The sequence below is a fragment of the Trichechus manatus genome, unplaced genomic scaffold (assembly GCF_000243295.1).
Source record: "Trichechus manatus latirostris isolate Lorelei unplaced genomic scaffold, TriManLat1.0 scaffold00067, whole genome shotgun sequence".
In the NCBI taxonomy this organism is placed as follows: Eukaryota; Metazoa; Chordata; class Mammalia; order Sirenia; family Trichechidae; genus Trichechus; species Trichechus manatus.
The window spans coordinates 733,560-758,471 of NW_004444003.1; the positions used below are offsets into that span (position 1 = coordinate 733,560).

At 35.1% G+C, this 24,912-nt stretch overlaps 1 protein-coding gene across 4 annotated transcripts in view; it reads left to right on the forward strand.

The window, feature by feature from the left end:
- The window catches only part of MINDY3 (MINDY lysine 48 deubiquitinase 3), a 103,421-nt gene that overhangs the window by 34,972 nt on the left and 43,537 nt on the right, over positions 1-24,912 (forward strand). For all 4 annotated transcript variants that reach the window (XM_004379661.3, XM_023734325.1, XM_023734322.1 and 1 more), the window contains 2 exons: positions 10,704-10,774; positions 17,892-17,972. In XM_004379661.3, coding sequence (XP_004379718.1) covers positions 10,704-10,774; positions 17,892-17,972 — 152 coding nt within the window. The remainder of the gene's footprint in view (positions 1-10,703; positions 10,775-17,891; positions 17,973-24,912) is intronic.

The window sequence follows — 24,912 nt, forward strand, 5'->3', positions numbered from 1 at the left end:
ATAGTGAGAATAGCAGCACAACTGGAAGAACATAATCAATGTCACTGAATTGTACATGTAGAAATTTTAGAAATGGTGTATCTTTGGCTATGTATATTTTTACCAAAAAAAAAAAAAGGTCCTCGAAGGTCAAGAAGGGAGAGTGTTGACATGTCGTGGGGTTATTAACCAATGTCATAAAACAGTATGTGTACTGACTGTTGAATGAGAAACTATTTGTTCTGTAAACCTTCACCTAAAGTACAATAAAAAAAAAAAAATTAAAAAAAATAAAATATGTAGTGTAGGGCAGGAAGCTCCGTAGTCTCTATAGTTCATAGGGAAGTTTATTTCTTTTATAATTAGATAAAACTCACCAAATGACAGAAGCAGATGTGATGATTGAGAGTTAACACTTTTTGCTCCCATTTACACTTGATCTTAGGCAAAAGACCAAAAAGTGACTCTTTGCTCCTATTTAAATGAATGATTCATAATCTTAAATTTGAATTTTTCTCAGATTTTTGATATAGGTATAGTTAATTACCCTAATATGAAAGGATACAATGACAAGTAAAAAATCTTAGAATTTCTGAATTAAGCATCTGAGGGAGCACAATCTAACCCTTCATTTTAGTGTTTAAGAAATATAGAACTGCCTTCACTCCCTATATTAGGTAATGTATGCAAAATATTCACTTAGTGATGAGATTAGAATGAGAACCTAGTTTTTCTGATTTCTGGTAGTGACAGTAAAATTCATGGACAAAAAGTCACTCATGCTATCTTGTCCTATTTTCTGTAATTGAGCTCATCCTCTTCTTGAGCTCCCATTCTGAGTGATTACTGAGAGCATTTAACCCTGCCAGGTAAATATAACTCAGTCTTTTGAGTACTATCGAGGTCTTCCAGGTTTCTCTCTCCACTCAGGAGCCCTGGTGGCATGGTGGTTAAAGTGCTCGACTACTAACCGAAAGGTTAACAGTTCGAACCCACCAGCCTCTCCTCGGGAGAAAGATGTGGCAATCTGCTTCTGTAGAGATTGACAGCCTTGAAAACCCTATGGGGCAGTTCTGCTCTGTCCACTAGGGTCGCTTGAGTTGTAATCAACTTGATGGCAATGGGTTTGGTTTTTTTGTTTCCCTCCACTCACTTGTGATTGCTTCTGAGCACTCCAGTTTTTTTCCTCATGATGGTTTCTGGGCTCTGGAGTATCTTATATCACGTGAGATGATTAGGGACAGAATATCTGGTTCTTGCTGGACTGATTAAGTCATCTGATCCCACTTGTCTTTGCTACAGTGTGCTATGGCTCATGATTCCACCTGGTCTTTTGGGCATTGCTACTAGTTATGATCCTTCTTTCTGTACATTCTACAGATTCTCTCAGGCTTATCTACACCAGAACCAGAACATTCCTTCTGTTTTCATAGGCATTTCCTCACCCAGCTTCCCAAAATCTTTTCTTCTTGCTGTGAAGTTGGTACTTCCTTTACAGATATTAATTATTTGAATTTTGGTTCTTGGTATGTACAAATCCATCTTTTTCTGTTTCTTGAAATACTGGCTCTCAAGGCTACTGTTTTGTTTTGTGTGTGTGTGTGTATTTAACACAGTTTATGAATCAAAGCTAAGCAGTGACTTTGAAATAATTACCTTGGTCAAAAAAATAGTGTGTATTTCTTGCGTTCTCCTTCAGTTGTTAGGAATGTAGCCTTGAAGTTTTCAATTAAAATTCCATAAATTCATTCAACGTTTTTTGAATATTTTCCTGCTTTGTCAACATGCTAGGGGGTATGTAACATACAAAGAAAAATTATAATTAAAAAATCACTAGTTTTAAGTCCTTAGGCGAGTCACTTTACTTCTCTTAGCTTGAGTTTCCTGATTTATAAAATATGGAGATAATGTCTTCCTCAATGAGTTTTTGTAAAGATTAGGATTACATTTCTAAAATACCTGAACTGGCCCATGGGAAAAGCTTAGTTTTCCCTCAGGAAGCTTAGATGCCTCGTTTCTGGAAATATGAGCATGCACACAAATAACTATGATGCAAGATAAAATGAAGCACATTGAAATAACGTATTACAGAAGTTCAGAGGAAGGAGAAGACTTTCCCTACTATGTTTATGTTGAGTGAGCAGAGAGATATAAATAGGAATTATCATTTTAGTGGGGCCGGATGGAATGAGAGGGTGAGTATTTTGGGAAAAGTGCATGTCGTGTTTAGGGACAAGGAGGTTGATCAGTTTGATTAGAGCAGTGGTTCTTAACCCTGACTACACATCATTATCACTTAGGGAGTTTAAAAATATATAAATGTTCAGGCCTCAACTCAGGACAATTAAATTAGAATCTGTAAGTGGTGGGACCTGTGCTTGATAATTTTTAAATTTCTGCTAGATGATTCTGACATGCAGCCAAGTTTGAGAACCAATGGATTAGAGCATTGAATTCGTAAAGGAGACTAGTAAGAGAAGAGATAATAAATGTGTGGTAGAGTAAGAACAAAAGAGAATCTTGAATACCTAGGAAGTTTAAAGTTAAGTTGGTAAGCATTTGGGAAAGAGTCATTGAAGGTACTTGAGCAGAGAAATAACATAATAAGACTTACAAAATAAGAACATTAATCTGTCAATTTGTAGGATATATTGGAGTGGGATGACCAGTTGAAAGCGCATAGTCCATACAAATGAGAGGTAATGACGATAATGGGCTTAGCAAGGGAATTAAAAAAAGCTACTAGTATTTATGTACTTTGTGCTAAGCAGTATGTTTTGGATATATGTCTTCTTAACCTCATTTTTATAATTAAAATAACTGTGGTTCAAATAATTTAGTAACTTGCCCAAGGTGAAACAGCAGAGATATAAACTAACTCAGTTCTTTTTGAAAACACACCCAAAGCCTATGCTTGTTCTACCATAGGACATTCTCTCCTTATGAAAAATGGCTTGTGGGCGGTACCTGACCTTCTCTAACTTCACACAGGGAAAGGAGAATCAAACAGCCCAAGGCTGATTCCTGTGAGGTGGAGGTCAGACATCTTTACCAATTCTGACACCAGCTCTCCCTCCCACAGCACTCTCTACTGGGTTCGATAATTCATTGCAGTGGTCACATAGAACTCAACAGACCATACACAAAATTATGGGGTTTATTAGGGAAGTAACAGTTATAATTCAGGCTCAGGAACAGTCAGGATACAGTTCTTCTATCAGAATAGCCTCTTCCCAGCCATGCTTGGAGGCACACCTCTCCCTGGCCCTCAGCCTCGGCCTGAAGGCACTCAGCTTTCTCTCTTCATGGACTGGGAAGCCCACCTTGCTGTCTCCTGTTGCTTGGTCTCTCCTGCCGCTGCTTCTCACATCTTTAGGGTTACAGCTTGCTCTCTCTCTCTCCTTCTCTCCATTCCTCCTTCCCTCTCTCTCTCTTTCTCTTGGTCTCCTGCTTCCAGGAGCTTCTCAGTGCAGACATCCTGGTCCAAATGATATGCTCTGTGCTCCTGGCTGTTCTTCCGTGGTGGTGGTAGGATCCTCCTCTCTGCTCTGGAATTGGCTCTCTTTTAAAGCAAAACTGACCAATCCTCTTGGTAGGCCACAGTTACCCTATCATATGGTCCAGCCCAATCACTGAGTGGGAGTTACAAGACCATGGCTAGAAAGGCCACACACAAAAGTAATTAATCGCACCGCAGTACCACTCTGCCTCAGTAAGAGAGAGTAGGAGTAGAATGTCTAGGATTTATCAACTAATTAGATATATGAGGATAAGGTTTAAGTGCTCGACCGTAACTGAAAGACTGATGGTTCCATCCAGTGGCTTTGCTGGACAAAAGACCTGGCAGTCTGCTCCCATAAAGATAACAGCCTAGAAACCCCTATACAGCAGTTCTACTTTGTCACACTGGGTTGCTATGAGTCAGAAACTGACCTGACAGCAACAGCACTGTACCTCTGTAGAGAGAGTGCAGGAGTAGATTCTCTAGGATTTATCAACTAATTAGATATATGAGGATAAACCAAAAAAAAAAACCTGTTGCTATCGAGTGGATTCTGACTCAGTGACCCTACAGGACAAGAGTAGAACTGCCCCCATATTGCTTCCAAGGAGAGGCTGGTGGATTTGAACTGCCGACCTTTTGATTAGCAGCCAAATGCTTAACCGCTGTGCCACCAGGGCCCCCCATATAAGGATAAAGTATTAAGAACGAGTAGATTTTCAAATAAAGTTTGTTGAGTAAATTAACATGTGAAACAGCAGGGCAAGTTGACTTGAAGGCACTCTGTATGTTTTGGTGGAGGAAAAAAAAAATCTGTGCCCTCAAGTATTTCTTTTTTTTTTAGAGCAGTTATAACTGTTGATGACTGATAAGAATGATCATCACATAGCAGTGGCAAACATTTAATTAACAGTGCCAGGCACTGTTGTAAGTATTTGATGAATAGCCTCCCCCCCCCCATATGTTCACTTCATTCTTATCACTATGCTGTAAAGGTCATTATTTCATTTTACAGATGAGGAAACTGAGGCACAGAGAGGTTAAGTATCTTGCTTATTTTCACACAACTTTGTAAGTAGCAGACCTGAAATCAGTAGTCTGATTCCATAGCCAGCATACTTAAGCATTATGATATACTGCATCTCGTATTGCATTTCTCAGTGTTGAGTGTTATTATAACAAATGTATGAGATAGCATAGAAGTTTATCTCATGTAAATTTCACAGTAGCCCTGAGGTATTTATTTGCCTCATTTTATAGAAAAGAAATGGAGGTTGAAAATTTAACTTAAGTATTCTTGTCCGTGGTAGAGGATTAGTGAATGAGCTGATGATTTAGGAGAATGAGGGCTAAGAAAAGGCTTTGAACTTAGCAGTTAGCAAGGTCTTTGTTTCTGAAGAACAACTGACATAGAAGCTAGATCATAGAGAGTAAATATTTTAGCAATAGAGGCAAGGAAGTTTTGCTGGTGAAAGAATGGAGAGAGAGGAGTCCGTTGCTTGGTCATAACAAGCCCAAAAGATGGTATTTATTTTAAGGGATAGAAGTCACCTAAATTGTTTTGTAGGCCAGGCGAAGAGAACTACTTTTGATAGAAGACGTGGTAAATGGGGTCAAGAGTAATAGTAATTTACCTTGGAAAGATGCATAGTTTTCCTAAAAGAGGAAGAAAGAATATGTTGAAGAAACAGGGCATTTTGAGGTGTGAAAGATTTAAAATGGGAGACTTTTTGTGTGCCTGTCAGTTTTTACTGTTTCTTCTGAGAATTGCCTCTTCTCATTCCTTTGGCATTTTGGGGGGAAGGGTTATTTCCTTTTATGCACAGATTCTAGGTGCTCCTTATGAATTCTCTCTTGATTCTTTGTGTGTTAAATTTGTGTTGCAAATATTTTCTCCCAGCTTTTTCTGTCTGTTAACTTTGTTAATGTGTTTTATTGTAACCAAATTTTTTCGTTTTTTATGTGGTTAAGTCATTTGATCTTTCGTGGCTTCTATTTTATTTGGTTTCTTTTCTTTCTTTTTTTCTTGTTATATTGGTTGTATGTGTCTCCCACTCCAAGATTAAACTAATATTTTCTTTGAATGCTTTTATGGGCTTTATTATTTTTTTTCAGTGGTTAGCTCTTTAATCCATCTGTAGTATTTATTTATGACTGCTATGAGGTAGCGATGTACCTTTTGACTTTTTCCCAAAGAATTAGCAAATGTCCGAACTCCAGTCAGTTCTTCACAGATATGAAACATCTTTTTAATCAAAAAACAAATTTTCGCATATGTCCTCAAGTCATTTTTTTTGCACTCTTCTATTTTACTGATCAATTTGTGGGTTCTTATGCCAAAACTATACTGTTTTACGGCTTTATAACATACTTTGATATATAGCCCATGTTAACCTGATGTTGTACTTTTTCAAAATTTTCTTAGTCACTTAATCTAGTCCAAATGAATTTTTATCTCAGCTTTTGAAGTTCTAGTTTTAAAGAAAATCTGTGAAGATTTTGATTTAGTCACATTAAATACGTAGATTATTTTAGAGAATTGACATCTTTGCAATATAAAGTCTTTCCATCAAATTGCTTTTTATGTCCTTTAATAAAATTATATAGTATTCATCACATAGCTCAGACAGGCAGAGGCCTAGATACGGAAAATAGCACCTAGGACGATTGGTATTAAATTGCTGAATAATCTCACAGCTGGTGATAGAAACTGTGATGGCCAGTAGAAACTGCTCATTGGTGTCCTGCCTCAAGCGGTGCCCAGGGCACACACCCTACTACCTGCTATACCTTAGTTACGCCTCTGCATATAGCCCCTGAATCCTGTACCTCCCTATACCTCTTTCTTCCTCAATTGTTAAAACCATCTTTTGCTTCTGCAGTAAAATAGAAATAAACCCTAATTCCATTCTTGCCAGCCTCCTCAGTCCTTCAGAGTGGCTGGAGTAATATTTTAAAAATGTAAATCAGATCATATTACTTTCATCCTTGAAACCATTCAGTGGCTGCCTTCCTTATGCAACTTCAAATAAAATCCCAGCTCCTTATCAAGGCTTGCAAATCCCTTTGTGTTGTGGCCTCTATCTACCTACCACCTGTCTTCATCTTGTACTAGCACACATATTTAGAGCTGAGTTTTTCTTTGATTTACTTTCCTACAGATCAGTTTTCTTCTGGTGTCTTTTCTATCTTAAGAAATCCCTCAGTATTTCTGCATTTTTTGTTTTCCTGTGTATTGTACATTTATTGTTTTTGTATGTTTATTTGATGACTATTTTTATTTCAGTGTTTTCATTTTATGGTATATATATATATGCATGTATATATGGAGCCCTGGTGGCACAGTGGTTAAGAGCTCAGCTGTTAAACAAAAGGTCAGCAGTTTGAATCCACCAGCCACTCCTTGGAAACCCTATGGGGCAGTTCTACTTTTTCCTATAGGATTGCTATGAGTCAGAATCTACTTGATGGCAACAGCATCAGGTTTGGTTATATATATATATATATATATATATATATGTACTGAATATTTATGTGTATGTATGCATGCGAATACATACATCCACACAGGTACAGATAAAGGCTGATAAGGACTGGTCACAATTAATCTTAAATAAAGGCTGATAAAGACCGGTCACAATCTTAAATGCTAGGCTAAGAAAAATTTATCTAAAGATAAATTTAATTTCATGAGTGAATTCTATAAATTGTAATACAGAGAGAATATTATCTTCTCCCTATATTACAGCTTGGTACAGTAGGTATTCTTAACATTTAGCTATCAAAAAATCAAAAATTTTAATTATATATTCTTTTTAAGAAGTAGGTATATATTTTTTAAATATTACCATCCAAAGTAGTTGCTTAACCATGTGATTACTGAGCTAATCTGTATAATTTATTACTCAAGAATTATGAATAGTTAATTTGCTATATTTAGTAACATACTATTGTCAATATACTAATCTAGACATTTGTTTAAAATTGTAAGGAAATAGATGATGTAGTATCTAATCATAACACTAGGTGGTGGTAATTGAGTTTAGAAATTAAATTGTGAAAATGTTTCCCAACGTATGTATTCTTCGAACATGAAAACGTTTAGTGCTGTATACCTTTCAGATGGAATAGGGGGTAAATTTGCATTTCTGCCTATTTGAGGTGCTCACCTCTATTTTCTTTCTCCTTTGAATGCTCTAATCCAATGATTCTCAGACTTTTTGGTCTTAATGCCCTTTATATTCTCAAATTATTGAGGATCCCTAAGAGTTTTTGCTTATGTGGGTTATAAGCAAATATAAGTAATGATCAATGTTTTTCATGTTAGAAATTAAGACCAATAAATTTAAAAATATTTGATTTATTTTAAAATAACAATAATATACCCATTACTTGTTAATATAAATAACATTTTTATGAAAAAATAACTTCTCTAAAACAAACAAAAAAATTAGTGAGCCACCTCATACCCACTGTTGTTGTTGTGTACTGTCAAGTTGATTCCCACTCATAGTGACCCTATAGGGCAGAGTAGAATGGTCCTATAGGGTTTCCTAGGCTATAAATCTAGGGGAGCAGATCACTAGGTCTTTTCTCCCGTGGAGTGGTTGGTGGGTTCAAACCACTGATCTTACGGTTAGTAACCGAGTGCCTAACCATTGCACTGTAGGACTCCTTAGGTATATGCCTAAAAGACTTGAAAACTGTGATGCAGATACTTGTATATCAGTTTCAGTGCAGCATTATTTACAATAGCTAAAAGGTGGAAATAACACAAGTGTCCATCAACAGATGAATGGATAAACAAAATGTAGTACAGTAATACAATAGAATATTATTTAGCCATAAAGGGAAATGAAATTCTGATACATGCTATGGCATGGGTGAGCCTTGAAAACATGCTGAGTAAAGTAAGTCAGACCCAAAAGGATAAATATTGTAAAATCCCACCTATGTGAAATATTTAAAATAGGTAAATGCATAGACTCAAAGGTTAAGTAGTGGTTACCGGGGGACCTGGGGGAGGAGGGAATGGGAGTTACTGCTGAACAGGTGCTGAGTTTCTGTTTGGAGTGATGTAAAACTTTTTGAAATGGATACTGGTGATAGTACAACATGGTGAAAGTAATTAATGGACTGAATTGTACATTCAAAAATTATTTAAATGACAAACTTTTTGTTATATATATTTTACCACAATTATTTTTTTTTAAATTAAAAAGAGTGGTATTGTTTCAAATTTTTGCATATCTCATTAATGTCTTGCTTATTAGTAGACAGCTGGATTCTCATATCTGCTTATACATTCAGATCTCTTGTGATATACCACATCATTTAGCCTCTGGAAAACTCTACACCCATGAGAGAGTAAGAGTAAAAATTACAATTGGCATCTTAATTTGATCTCATGTAGTCCCTAAAAGGGTCTTATGGACCCCTAAGAGTCCCATAGAAACCCTGCTGACATAGTGGTTAAGAACTACAGCTGCTAACCAAAAGGTCAAAAGGCACTCCTTGGAAACCCTATGGGGAAGTTCTACTCCATCCTATAGTGTCTCTGTGAGTCGCAATCGACTCGAAGGCAACGGGTTGGGTTTTTGGTTGAAAGAGTCCCGTGCTGCAGTTTGAGAACTTTGCTCTAACCCTACCTGTGCCTTTAAGAAGCTAGTGACAAAATACAAACTATATGTATACTTGCTTTATATTAATTTTGAATTTACAAATCTAAAAAGTTAAACTACCAGCTCTTGGCTTGTACTATCTGAATGTTACACTTAAGAATAAATAGTAAAATATCTACAACAAAAATGACTAAGAGTTAATACTTTTATTATATTGGTTGATAAGAAAAGCATAATATTCTAATAGAAAATTGGACAAAATATGCCCAGATGGTGAAAAGGATGCAAAATTTTATATACAGCCTGCTTACAGTGGACATAATCTTGAACCAGAAAAAAAAATTGCTTTTAGAAATATGTGTGAACCCAAATTGTTATTATACTCTTAATGAATATTAGCTGAAGGTTATAGTCTATAGAAAGACTTTATTATTATTGTAATTTTATCTCTGTTGTGAAATAATCTCTTTAACTCTCTGTGCTTTCTATTTTATTCACATCCATGTCTTTAACTCTCATCTCTATTCGGATGATTCCCGAATCTGTTTATTTAACTGTAATCTCTCTCCTGTGTTCCTGAGCCTTACTTAATTCCAGTTGTATATCCATCTCTAGCTGGAAGTCCTAAAGGTACCTCAATCCCAGCATATCTAAAACCAAACTCATTCTCTCTTTCCACACTATTCCAGAATATACTTCTTTTTAATTATTTCTTTTAGTTTATAACCATTTATAAAGTTCCTCAGGCTAGAAACTTCTAAAAGCTTTGACAGTTTCTTCAACCCTCAAATATGTTGATTGTCATGAGTTTTTGCTTTTTTAGGCCATTACTTTTGCCTTGAATTTTCTTCTTATCCCCTTTTCAGTCTGGAATACTCCTACCTGTGGTTTAAGATTCAACTCAAATATTACCACTCTGTAAACTTCCTTAGCACTTTAAGGAGATGCTCTTATATCACTGTGTGTGTTTGTGTGTACATGTGTGCTTGCACACATGTGTGCAGAGAGAGAGCACACTTTTTTTAATTTGTATCACTTGATAAACTCTTAGCCTCTGTAAGACAGTAACCATTTTCCGTTCCTCTTTATTTCTCCAGCCTTAAGCACACTGCCTGAGTTTGTTTACAGGAGAGAGAGATTGTGTCAAATGTTCATGTTTAAGTACTGTACAAGTCAATTCACTGCTACCCAATGATAAATCATAGAAATTATGATTAGCATATCCATTTGTTTTTTTCTAAATCAAAGTCAATTCAAGTTTAGCCATTTTGCATGGATATTATTAAGTATCCTTTTATTTTTGCCAATGATTTTCTGGACTTCAGGGGAAATTTACCTTATTAAAAAAGTTAACATTTAATAGAAAGTTTTATAAACACGTTTAATGTGCATCTGAAGTATCACATTTACTCACCACAAACCTGATCTAATGACATTTATAATGAGTAGTACGATAATGATTTGATGTGAGCCCTTAACAATGCAATCTTGAGTAAAAGTTATTAGTGTGGATTGCATATATGTATACATATTTTTACATATAAGTACTTTTCAGGTTTATATATACTAATAGAATGCTAACTTTTTTTTTCTTTTAACAGAACTTCTTGGTATACATAAACAAGCAGCTGTAGGCTTCTTAACATTAATGGAGGCTTTACGATACTGTAAGGTAAGTTGTTTTTTAAGGTACTTTGAATGTTTTTTATTGTCCACTGCTCTGTATAGTATCTTTGCCCCTATGACAGCACATTTTAGCTTATTATGTTGTTATTCCTTCCTGATCTCCTACCCTAAACTGACAGGGTAGTAAGGATAATGTTGAGCCAGATTATCATGCTAAGTTTCTTATGCCATGTCTGTTCTTTTTTGAGGGAGGAGAGCAGCACCCATTACAAAATAGTATGTAAAAATAGAGAAATCTGTTATTGAATATAAGTATATTGTTTGGTAAACTGAGATGAAAAGAATGCACTGTTTCTTCCTCATGAACCAACAGTGTGTATCACCAAAACAATTGGTATTACTTTATCAGGCAAAGAAAAAGAATTTGCTAAATGACTGAGATTCTTTTATCCTTTCTGTCTGAAAAAATGATTTCACACTAAAAAAAAAAAAATTCCAAATGTTTCACAAAATTAAACTCTTTAACACATGTGCTAAGGTTAGAAACTACCATGAAACTCATTTATTGCTGTATATGTCATTGCCTTTCCTAAACAGTCTGAAATAACCACTGGATATTCCAAATAGTTATAAATGAGATTTAATCATTAATAGTTTACACTTAATAAAATGTCATAATGATTTGGGAGAAAGAGAGAAATAGATCGAATTTTCTTTTCCATTTTTGAGTGGTGGTTTATTGGCATTGGTTCTGGTGGTGATGATTATTTTTAATAACAACAACAGTATTTTGCCCTCTTGCTTTTTTACCAGATGGTGGTCCTCTTTCATGACAACACTGGGACAGAGGTGATATGTGTATGATAATCAAATAGGATTCATCCTACCATTATTCATTGGTAGGGATGGTATTCTTAAACAGTACCCACTCTTTAATTTTCAGTGGCTTTTATTGTACAGGCTAAAGATATTCTGAGGCAGCCTGGCAACCAGAGAATTAAACCATGCCCCCCATCTCAACACACACACAAGCATTCACATATCCTAAAAGTATGTGTGTATGTGTGTTTTATAGAGGGATACTGTGTGGAGATATATATTTTGATTACACATTGTAGTTATAATTCAGATGGTATATAAGGAATTTCGGGTAGTGGATTTGGAGTAGTATTGCTTCATTCTACACCTGAAGCTTTTCGATTTTTCTTTCCCACAAGTTGTTACTTCTCCAGTCTCATACCCACCAAATCAGGAGCTACATATTCCCTTGCTATTCATAGTCAGACTTTCATATGGTATTTCTTATTGTAGTATGTATCATAAATAATTATGTATGATATTTTGCAATTGAAATTCAATGACTTTAAAGTTGCTGGTTAGGACTTGTGTTTTGAGGTTGGCTTTTCCTATTTTCATGAATAAATTGGTTTGTAGTTTTATAAGTTTATGTGACCTATTTAACTTTCTTAAAACTTTTAAGACCATGTGTAACTTTGAATCTGCTGTTTGTCATGTATTATTCAGAAGTGTATATCGGCTTATGTCCCCATAAGTTTATTGAGATGCTCAGTGATACCTAATAAACATTGAGCTAAGATATTTTCTCACATTGGTAATTAATAAATAACTGAAGAACAAGTGATTTTTTTTTTAAATTTTAACTTTATACATAATTTATGAATATTATCAACCTTAATCCTAAACACAGCCTATCGCCTGAATATACATAACATTTGAAAGGTTAATTTATATTGATCTGAGCTATTTAATACTTAGAACTCATTTTACCAGTTTTCCAAAAGGGCCCACAAAAAAACTCATAAAATAGCCTAATTAACTCACAGAATTGCATTGTTTTTTGACCAGTGCCACTGAGTTGACACTCTGTTCCTACCACACACATTCACCATCATGACTCATGGGTTGTACAGATATTAAAGCTAAATTTATTTTGGTCAAATAGTTTTTTTCCATTTAATTCATTATTGTCTGAACTTCTGTTCCTGAAGCTTGTAGATACTGTACCACAAAATTTGGCAATGATATATGCCTTCATATATTTATTCCAGGTTTCTTCAGAGTTAGATATGGCTCACCAAGTATGTTTTACACTCTTTGAAAGTAGGGACAGGTCTTCTGTACACTTTTTTTGCATTCCCTACACTTCTAAATGTTGTTAGGTGCCATCAAGTTGGTTCAGACTCATAGCGACCCTATGTACAACGGAACAAAACACTGCCTGGTCCTGCGTCATCCTCACAATTGTTGTCATGCTTGAGCCCATTGTTGCAGCCACTGTGTCAGTCCATTTCCTTGAGGGTTTTCCTCTTTTTCACTGATCCTTTACTCTACCAAGCATGATGTCCTTCTCCAGGGACCAGTCCCTCCTGTTAACATGTCTAAAGTATGTGAGACGAAGTCTCATCATTCTCGCTTCTGATGAGCATTCTGGCTGTACTTCTTCCAAGACAGATTTGTTTGTTCTTCTGGCAGTCCATGGTATATTCAATATTCTTCGCCAAAACCATAATTCAAAGGCATTCATTCTTATTTAGTTTTCCTGATTCGTTGTCCGGCTTTCACATGTATATGAGGCTATTGAAAACACCTTGGCTTGTGTCAGGTGCACCTTAGTCCTTAAAGTGACACTTAAAAGAGATCATTTGCAGCAGATTTGTCCAGTGCAGTGCATCGTTTGATTTCTTGACTGCTGCTTTCCATGGCCGTTGATTGTGGATCCAAGTAAAATGAAATCCTTCACAACTTCAGTTATTTTTTCCTTTTATCATGATCTTGCTTTTTGGTCCAATTGTGAGGATTTTTGTTTTTTTTATGTTGAGGTGTAATCCATACTGAAGGCTATCGTCTTTAATCTTTGTCAGTAAGTGCTTCAAGTCCTCTTCACTTTCAGCAAGCAAGGTTGTGTCAGCTGCATATTGTACTTTTTAATAAGAAAAGAAAATTCAGCAAATTTGATTATTTTTATGTTATGGTTTTTCCCCTAATAGGAATATGAAAGTAATTGGTTTGAACTTACTATTTCACATCTATTTCATTTGTTGTAAAAGAATATTGTCCTAATTTTTCTTTTTCTCAGTCATGCATACAAAATTATGCTCTCAAATTTTTGATGCTATAATGTTTTTTTGATTGCTACGTATATAACCTTGAAGGCAAGCTATAAGTATGGTTTTTTATTAATTTTAAAGATAATGTACAGATTGTACATTCTTTTCCTAGGTAATCTCATCTTCTATGGCTTTCAGTACCACTTGTATAATTATGTCTTCTAATTTTAAGTATTCTATTGGTTCCAAACTGATGTATTTAACTTCCTCCTTGATAGTTAGACCTGGATATTTAAATGCCATCTCAAATCCTAACATCTGCAAAAGGATGAGCTTGATTTCTGTTCTCCACTGCAGCAGCTTCTTCCTGAGTCTTCCTCATCAGGAAATGCTGCCCTCATCCACCTAAGTTGCTTATGCCAAAAACCTAAGAGTCATCCTTGATTCTTCCCTTTTCTTTCACACTCAGATCCTTTTAGTCTTACCTCCGATATAATTCTAGAGTCCATCCATTTCTGTAGTAGTACTCTGGTATGGACCACTGTCTTCTCTTGTGTGTGTGAGGCTACAGTAGTTTCCTATCTGATCTCTTTGCTTCCATTCCTATTCCTCTTTAGTCCATTCTCTGAACAGCATCCAGAGTGATCTTTTAAAAAGGTAAATCAGATTATGTTGCATAACTTGCTTCATGGTAAAATCTTTACCATGTAGCCTGCAAGGCCCTGATGATCTGGATCCTGTTTGGCTCTCCAGCTTCATTGCACTCTCCATTGCTGTGCTCCAGCTGATCTATCAGTTCCTCAAACATACCAAGCCCTTTCTTGTCTAATGGACCTTTGTTTTTGCTATCACATCTGCCTGGAATACTCTGTCTTTTTAAATTGGATGACTCACTGTCCTCTTCAGATCGTACTTTAGATGGTACCTCAAAGATGCTTTCTTCTACCATTCTTTCAGTTACTCTTTTCTATGTTATTTTATTGGCAATAATCAATCTGTAATTATCTTTTTTTAATCTTCCATTTATTTTTTGTTGTTACCTTTCCTAATGGAATATAAACTCTTTGAGGGCAGGGACATTGTCTTGCTGGGCATATATTAGGTACTCAGTATAATAGTTGTTGAATGCATGTCTGGCAAATTTGACCAGAATTGTTTTCTAAATATGCTTTTGCTTTTTTTTTTTTTTTTAAATGTTAAGAATGTACTGTTATATAGTCTCCTGTTTACATATTGCTGTAATGTTCCAGCAGTAACTATGGTGTTTATCTGTATATAACTGTTGATATCCTTCTAAAAACCTATATACATTTCCTTTTTACCAGATGTTTAGAGAAATGGAGTTAAGGAAATAATTGTGTTTGTGTTAGTTTTGTAAATCTGAACATTTCCTCATTCTTTTTCCTTGAATTTGATAGTGTAGTGAATTGCCCTTTAGAAATGAAATTAACATTTTGCATTTCATTTTGAACCGTGTATGTTCATTAATACAAAAGAAACACTATCCCTTTCCTCTTACCTCCCCTCCCCTCCCTTTACTTTCTGTCTCTCTCTTTCTCTTTACACACACACACACACACACACACACACACCAACACCAACAAGAAAAAGCTGTCTTGGATACTTTTGACTGTGCACTACTTTTTTTTTAATTGATAGTTAATTCATGTGCCATAAAACTCACCATTTTAAAGTATGCAATTCAGTGAGTTTTTAGTATATTTACAAGTTTGTACAACCATCACCCCAATCTCATTCCAGAACATGTTAATCACCCCAAAAAGAAGTCCTAAACTCATTAGCAGTCACTATCTCCTCCCCTCAGTCCCTGGCAGCCTCTAACTTTCTATCTCTGTGGATTTGCCTGTTCTGAACCTTTCATATAAGTGGAATTATACAATAAATGGCCCTGTCTGGCTTTTTTCACTTAGCATAATGTTTTCAAGGTTCATCTATGTTGTAACATGTATCAGTCAGTACTTCATTCCTCTTTATGGCCAAATAATATTCTCTTATATGGATATATCAATTTTGTTTATCAACTCATCAGTCGAGAGATATTTGGATTGTTCATACTTTTTTACTATTATGAGTAATGCTGCTGTTAGTAATGAGTAATGAACACTCCTGTACAAGGTTTTTGTGAACATATATTTTCAGTTTTATTGGGTATATACCTAGGAGTGGAATTGCTGGGTCACATGGTAATTCTATGTTTAACTTTTTGAGGAATTGCCAGATGGTTTCCCAAAGCAGCTGCACCATTTGTTCACTCCCTTTTATTTATTTGTTATTATTATTATAAAACACTTCATAAATTCAGCATTCGTTTACTCTTTGATCCTACTTTACGTAAACTTACCTACCTAATTTAAGTATATATACATATAGATGAGATCATATGCAAACGTACACACACATATGCAAACATATGCTTCCTCTAAAAGAGAAATTAAACAGTATCTAAACTGTTCACCACAAGAGGCAGCACGATGTAATGGAAAGCCACCAGATAAAGAGTCAGAAAATCTGAATTCGAATTCCAGCTATATACTAAGTTGCTGCTTGAATTTAGAAAAGACATTGATCCTGTCTATTTCTCAGTTTCCTTATGTATAAAGTGAAGGATTTGCTCTGCTTACCTCTAAAATCCCCTTCTACTCTGAAGTTGTGATAGAATAGAGCTCTCCCTTTTTATTTGTTCTTTTACTTTTATTCTTCTCTGCTGTGCCCAAAGTGCGTTAGTTCATTGTTGCCATGTTAGCACATCCAACTCATCCCTCCCATCTTAGGACAAAGATACTAGTTTTTCTGCCCGTGAATAAAATAAGAGTAACTTATTTCATTCATGGGCATCATGGGCAGAAAAACTAGTTTTCCCCTTTCTTCCTAGTGTTAAGAATAAATTCCACAGTGTCAAAGTGGTGGTTGAAGCAGGGACATTATAGGACTGCTGGCTGATTAAACCAAAAGCCAAACCAAACCTGTTGCCATCGAGTCAATTCCGACTTATAGTGACCCTATGCAGGGTAGAACTGCCCCATAGAGTTTCCAAGGAGCAGCTGGTGGATTTGAACTGCCGACTTTTGGTTAGCAGCCAGGCTGTTAATCACTGCACCACCAGGGCTCCGCTGGCTGATTAGGAAAGAATAATTGGGCCTGTCCGCTCAAGTAAGGACTTGGGATTTACCAATTATAAGCAGTCTATATGAGATAAAGAAAATTCAGCAGAATTTGATTAATAAGGTTGGTTGTTTTTAAGTTAAGATTTCTGTCCTAATAACAGTGTGAAATTGATTGGTGTGAACTTGATTGGATTTCTCAAATCTGTTTTATGTGTTGAATATTAAACTTTCTTCTTCTGTCACACACAAAATAATGTTTTCAAGTTTGTGGCACTGTAATATTTATAGATTAAGTATATATCCAAGAAGGCAGGCTGTAAGTAGAGTTTTTGTATATTTTAAAGAGACTGTTCGTATTATAAAACCTTGTTTTTACCTTCTACCATGAAGGATTATGTGACCGGATTCTTTTATACTCTTAAATGTTTTGAATTATATTTTTTAAGAGAGATTATTATATTTCCCTAGATGCCCTGAGAACAGGAATGTTCTTAAGGCTTATCCCCTTTATTCATTTTTTTATAGATTTACTGATTTGTTTTATAATTATTTTCCTTATAAAGTAACTATCTATAGGTTTAAAATTTTAGGATTGAGATACCATGCTGAAATTCGAGAAGTGGTCATTCTATCTAGGAACTTCAGCAAAACCTGAGAATGATTCGTAGGAGTAACCTAATTATTTCTAGTTGTGTTAAATCCCTATTGTTGTTGTTCTGGTGTAAAGATGCAATACAAGCTTAGCACCGACAGTCTTTATAACATCCATTTTTACATTAGCCTTTGACTTCTATGGGTAAGGCACTATAGGAGAAAGAGAGTGAAATATGTAGGTCAACATGCTTATCCACAATACAGTATTCTATTTAAATATGAATTGGACACTTCAGTTGTTTCAAATATTTGTGGGCAAGTATTTAACAGGCAGTATAAATTTTTCATTTGTTTCATTTTGCTACATTTGTTCTAGGTTGGTTCTTACTTGAAATCTCCAAAATACCCTATTTGGATTGTTGGCAGTGAAACTCACCTCACCGTATTTTTTGCCAAGGTATGCTTATAGCAGATTTTTTTTTTAGTATGACAACAGGCAAACAAGTAATATATGTCTGTATTTAGTTTGGGGCTTTGTGCAAACTTCACTTTATTCCCACTAACACGTGGATTATTCCAAAATCTAAAAAAATTAATATTAAAGAACATATTGTTATACTGTTCTAATTTTGAAATCATTTCAGTAAAATCTCTGTTATGGTTTAAGTATAGTTTCTTTACCTTTTCTGACTTGAGAGCTTTGACTTTTGATTGTGTTCAGAAATTACTTGTGTTATGGTGAAGAGAATTAATTATAAAAGTTTTGGATTGCTTTTTTTTCTAGAGAAGCTAAAAATCTAACTTACACGATACAAAATATTTTCATTACAGGCAGTCCCTGGGTTATAAATGTCCAACTTACAGACAACTCGTACTTGCACTTTAGTGTTATGTAAATTTGCCCTCACTTTGAAATGATTGAACCAACCCCTACTGGCAACAAATTCTTCACAGTCACGTTCACTTGCTGCACATGCAGCTTTTAAATCATTGAAAAGGCTTCGAGCCTTTTTTTGCACTAAAACCCAAAAACCCACTGCCGTCAAGTCGATTCTGACTCATAGCAACCCTATCAGACAGAGCAGAACTGTCCCATAGGGTTTCCAAGGCTGTAATCTTTATGGAAGCAGACTGACTGCCACATCTTTCTCGCGCAGAGTGGCTGGTGGGTTTGAACCGCCGACCTTTCAATTAGCAGCTGAGCACTTAACCACTGTGCCACCAGGGCTTCCTACAGTACTTAAATATCTAGTAGGTAAATAGTAAGGCTTTGCTTACTAAATAAATCTCCCCACCACTGAAGTAAGGCTAAATAAGAACTGTACACACCTGTTCTGCCTTACCTACCGATTCTTAAAGACACACTACAGGCACGAATCCTGTTCGTAACCCAGGGACTGCTTGTGTAACATCTAGATAAACATTTTAAAATCTACTAATAATTCAATGGTATTGAAGTCAGTGCTTTTTTGAGATGGGATATTTCCTACAATTTTAGTAGATACATGATTAAAATAGACGGAATGCATTTGAATATGTTTATTTTAAAATTCTTACGGCAAAGCCATTTCTAAATTCCAACCTTTACCTGTAATGGTTCTTTTTTCTCATTTCAGTGGTTAAGAACTTTGGAGTCTGACAGCTTTAGTATGAATCTCAGCCTTGCCACTTCCTAACATCTCCCAGCCTCTTTAAAATAAACTCAAAAAACCCTTTGCCATCGAGTCGTTTCTGACTCATAGTGACCCTATAGGATGGAGTGGAACTGCCCTATAGGGTTTCCAAGAGGCAGCTGGTGGATTCAAACTGCTGACCTTTTGGTTAGCAGCCAAGCTCTTAACCACTGTGCCACAAGGGCTCACGTCTTTAAAATAGGGGTTAATAATAGTTGACAAACTTAAATATAAAATATTTAGAAGTGCCTAATACAAGTTAAATGTTCAGTAAATCTTAGCTGTTATCATCATCATCATTGTCATTACTCAACTTTAAAGCGTCTCTGATATGCATAGATATAGTCGCTAGATGTTAGACTGAAGGGGCAAAATACGTAATTGTATTATTTGAAGCTCCTTAATTCTTGTACACTTCACTGATTACTCCATGAGTTTTTTAGCATGTACTTGTTAATGTAAGTATTTGTTTCTGTAGGAAGCGTGAATTGTGTAAGATGTACCAAAGACTGAGCTGACAATGCTAAATTTTGGGGACCTAATATGTTATTTGTGGAGCCCTGGTAGTGCAGTGGTTAAGAGCTTGGCTGCTGACCAAAAGGTCATGGTTCAAATCCGCTAGCCACTCCTTGGAAACCCTATGGGTCAGTTTTCCTCTGTCCTGTAGGGTTGCTATGAGTCAGAATTGACTTGATGGTAATGGGGTCTTTTTTTTAAAAAAAAAAAAATATGTTGTTTATTACTGTTTATTTTTATTGTGCTAACAAAAGTCTAGCTAAATAATAACTTTTTCTTAAACAGAGAAAAGTATAAAGTACAACTCTAAAACTTTTACCTTACTGATATGTTATAGTCAGTCTAAAAGCTCTTGCTATCTGCTTCCCTTTTAAAGTAGGGAGAAAGGAGAAGTTAAAAGCAGAGTTTGAACTACAGAAACTGAATAACTTCTGATTCTTGAGTGAGGATTTCATTATTTGACTACTTTTGTTTCAAGTGTTATAAATTTCCAGAAAAAAAAAATCCAATTTACACACAAAAATGCATTTTCAAGCCAATTTTTATTATCTGCAATGCAAACCTATTCTTTAGTGTTAGGAAAACTAATAAATTACATAAAACTGTAAATTTAAATATAGAACACGATAAGATGAAAACATTTTGAATCTTAAATATTATGATTGGTATTTAAGAAGTGATTTTTGTTGTCAGAACAGCAGGAAAGATTTCACAGAAAGGTAATATCAATTGAATAATGTCAGCAGTGTCAGTTGACATTTTTTATTCAAGCATCTGAATAAGTTAGATATCGTGACAGAGTCATGGGAGTAAATTATACCTGCCTTTCTATGAAATATACACTCCTAAGTTACCTGTCCTGGTATTTGTCCTTGTTCCCATAGCACTTAGTCCATTCTCTTGTTGCATTTATCATACAACACATACTTTCTACTTCCCACACTATTTTTCACATACCTCATGGTAGACAGTGAGCCTTGTCCATGGCAGGACTGTATCTTTCATCCCCTTATCCACAAATCCCAGCCTCGTGCAATGAAATATCAATGTAGAGACATGGAATACCTACAAAAGAAACACAAAAACCCCTTCCATAGCAGTTGTAGGCCTTACAAAACATAAACTCAGTGTATGCCATATAAGTCAGACAAGATTTTTGAATGTACCCTCATTTCTTTGCATTCCTGAAGCTACCGATAGTCATGACAGGAGAATGCACACACACGAGGTGATCGTAAGAATTTTATGGTAAGATTTTTTTATTTTTAAACGATTATAAATATCAAAAATCATGTATACCAAAAACCGTATCTCTCTTTTAGAACTCTTGCATTTTATACTAATTTTTACTTTTCTTTTTATTTTGATACTTAGCTTTGTATTCCCAGGATCTGGTATGTAGTCTGGCACATAGTATAGGTGACTTATTAGTTGAATGAATAAAGATTTTGCACTAGAATTTTTCACATTTGGGTTCCAGTGACATTTAAATCTTTTTTAAAAAAATTGTTTTTATGACTCATTCTTAAGCTTCTTAAATGTCTAGGTACTTTCTTTTTAATGTATTGTAAAACAATTGAATTTGGATTGTTTGAAGATAATATCTTTAAAAAGAGTTGTAGGTTAAAAAAAATTCCCTTTGTAATGAAGGAATATAAAGCCAGAAGATCACTTAAATTGTAAATGAAAGACTTAATACTTAAAACATTTATTGAGTCCAATTTTATTTAAACACTATAAATAAAATAGTATTTCTGTAGAGTTTACCATATAGAAAATTCTGGAAACTTTGCCTGTTCTTGAAATCAGATGAAGAACTATTATTTGGTCATTCTTTATTTGATAGTTCCATATCTGAACAAGTAATTTTGGTTGTCAGTTTGTTTTTTTATTTTTGAGTTTTGGTTGAGTTTGCTTGTTTTTGGTGGGTCTTTTCACTTTATTAAGGAGCATTGGTGGTGCAGTGGTTAATGTATTTGGCTGCTAACTGAAAGGTTGGCGGTTCGACCCCACCAGCCGCTCCGTGGCAGTCTGCTTTCGTAAGGATTTGCAGCCTTGGAAACCCTATGGGGCAGTTCTACTCTGTTGTTGTGGGGTCTCTGTGAGTCAGAATCAACTCGATAGCAATGGCTTTTTTGGTTTGATTCACTTTATTATGTTCCATGCCTGGAAAAAAAAGTTGTTTTTTGTTTTCTCCCAGCAGTTCAATTTAAATGTTGATTTCTTTTTATGTAAAACTAGTATGTGTGTTTGTCTGGGTATGTATTTCATGTGGAGAGTTCTTTGTACTGGTTCCAATTAAGTAAAAAAAAAAAAAAATTTTTTAAGTTCATAATTTTCAAGGCAGTTGGTAATTTGGCATTGTAAAATGCCTTTGAAAAGCATATGACTTATGCACTGGAGGTGATAGTAGTTTTATCTGTCTTCATTTATTCATGTCTTTATTTTCCAGATATTTACTGAGCATTTAATATATGCCTAACATCATGCCAGGTGTGTGAGTACCATTATGAGCGAAAATAGATGTGGGTCCTATTTTTATGGAGGTGTAAAGTCTACTGGGGGGAACACATTAATTACACGTTTAGATACAAAATTACAACTGTGATGACAAGCGCTGACAAAGCACATGTTTATAATGCTGTAAGAATTTATCCTAGTTTTGGAAGATTGGGAATAGTTAGTTCCTTGAAGAATTCATGTTCAAAATGAGGACTGAGGCATTAAACTGGTGGAGAGGGGAAAGAAGCATTCTCTGTGTAGGAAGTAGTAGGAGCAAGCAAACAGCTGGGTGAGAACAAGCTGAAGAGAAGAGCTGAAGCACTGAGAATTAGGGGGAACAAGATATAAGATGAGGCCATGTTGTTAATTATCCTAAGAGTAGTAACAGCCACCGGACTTCTTAAAATTTGGTGATAGGAGTAGTTTTGGGGGAGGTAGGAAGGAAGGAAACAGGATTAAATTTATATTTTTAAAAGATCACTCTGGTTAATTGTGGAGAACATATAGATTAAAGGATAATCAAAGGAGAGGAGTCCCTGGATGGCACAAATGTTTAAGTGCTTGACTGCTAGCCAAAAGGTTGGCACTTCGAACCAACCCAGAGGCACCTAGGAAGACAGGCCTGGCAATTTTCTTCTGAGAGGTCAAAGCCTTGAAAATCCTGTGGAGCAGTTCTACACTGCACACATGGGGTCACCATGAGTCGGAATTGATGGCAGTTAATAATAACAAAAGGAGTGGGTAAACAGAAGTAGTGCACCTACTCCTCACTTAGCGACTATCTCGTTATCCAACGTTTCGCATTTATGACACTAGTAAAAAAATCTACTGTTCGACTATTTTGCACATCGGCGACGTACGTCTGGCTTAACAAATGGCGAGGTGCAAGGCAAGAATAACGCTGGCTGTAGTGGTTAAGATTATGTGTCAACTTGGCTAGGCCATGATTCTCAGTGGTTTGGCAGTTGTGTAATGATGTAATTCGGCAGTTATGTAATGCTGTAGTCATCCTTCTTTTTTTGATCTGATGTGATCATCCTCCATTTTCGCATAATGCCTATTTTCACTGGACAACCTGGTCTTTGGAACCTAACTATGTCAATAAGTGAAGAGTGGTATTATAAACTGAGACAGAATGTGCCCTGTGGACATCATCAGTGTCTTCAGAAATCACACTATGACAATTTTCATGAGGTTGGTTGAAATCTTGCAAACCTATTGCATAAGTAAAACAAATATATTTTGAAACTAGAAGCTTAAAGAATTTTGAACCTGTAATTGAATCTATTTATCTTTTAAACTGTTCGCCTATAGATATTTAAAAAAAAAAAAAAATCTCTTCTTAAAACAGGGCTGTATAACATTTGTGTTATTATAAGTCTTTTCTTCTTTAGGGTGCCAGGCCTTTTCATACTAGTACATATTTATATACTTTAAATGCGCACATAATCCATGGTTGAATATTTGGGCAGTTGTCCTCTTACATTTTCTCTCTAGCTATCATTTCCCCCCTTTGATTCTTTATATTCTTTTTTTATATTTGGGTTTTAAGAATAAATTCTTTTGGTCACTTTCTTAGCTTCCTCTTGAATTAGGAGAACTAATTTTGAAATTAATTTTCAATGTAAATTCAAGAAGACTTTAAAATTTTAAGTATGATGTCTTTAATATTATTAGAATTATAGTTATAAAATGTTTGATGAAATAAATTTGTCTTTTTTGTATTTATTGTATATTTGAATCTCACTGTGGGATGACAGCTGCTGATCCAACGTAAAAATATTTGGAACCTACCTATAGCATCTAGTTTCATCCTTCAGAAGATCAGTGACTAATTTCCTTGGTAATCCATTTTAAACTTTCTTTTGAAGTTGTGGAGATGGGTTTTACATCCCTTCTTGGTCCTCTTTTATGGTTATAGAAGGACTCCTTGTATGTGTGTGGAAAATATGACCTTTGGCCTTTCCTATGATAAAACAGCTTTCCTTTCAAGTAAGAACACATGAAAACACATTAAGGTTTAAACACAAAATTTATAAAAAACAAAACAAATTTAATGCAAAGGAAAACAAAACATTTAACTGTTCCTGCAAGAGCTGACAGTGCTCTTGCAGTGATATCTGTTACTGAGTATCTAGATAGAATTATTTCTATGGGAGCAAGCATTAGGTAGGTAAAGTTCATGGAACTTGTAATAAAACTGAATTCATAGTTGGGCATTTTGTAATAGAGTTTTCCTATATTTTAATCCAGCTTTGTCATCCCATCTATTTCTTTTAAGAAAATTTTGGAATTTGTGCGTATGTTTAGGTTTCATGCCTTACCTACTACAGAAAGGAAATGAATTTAAAAGGCAAAGTATTTGTTTTTATAGTTTAAATCATAATTTGTCATGTGACCTTGTACACCTAGCTTCTAAAACAAAAACAGCAATTTACAACAGATGATACTGAAGTTAATTTTCTGGTTTTTTTTTTTTTTTTAACTATTTGCAGTTTGTTTATAAGTCTATATAAACTAACAATTTTCAGTTATTTGAATGGATTTTTTTTTCTGTGAGTTTTTAACTGTTTCCTAACTACTTGGCATATTTTGGGACTAATCCTCATAATGAATTGAGGTTTATGCCAATGAGTTGTACCACTATAATGCTAAAACTTTTTCTAATTACTTTGACTAGAAATCTTTCTAAAATGCATTGTACAT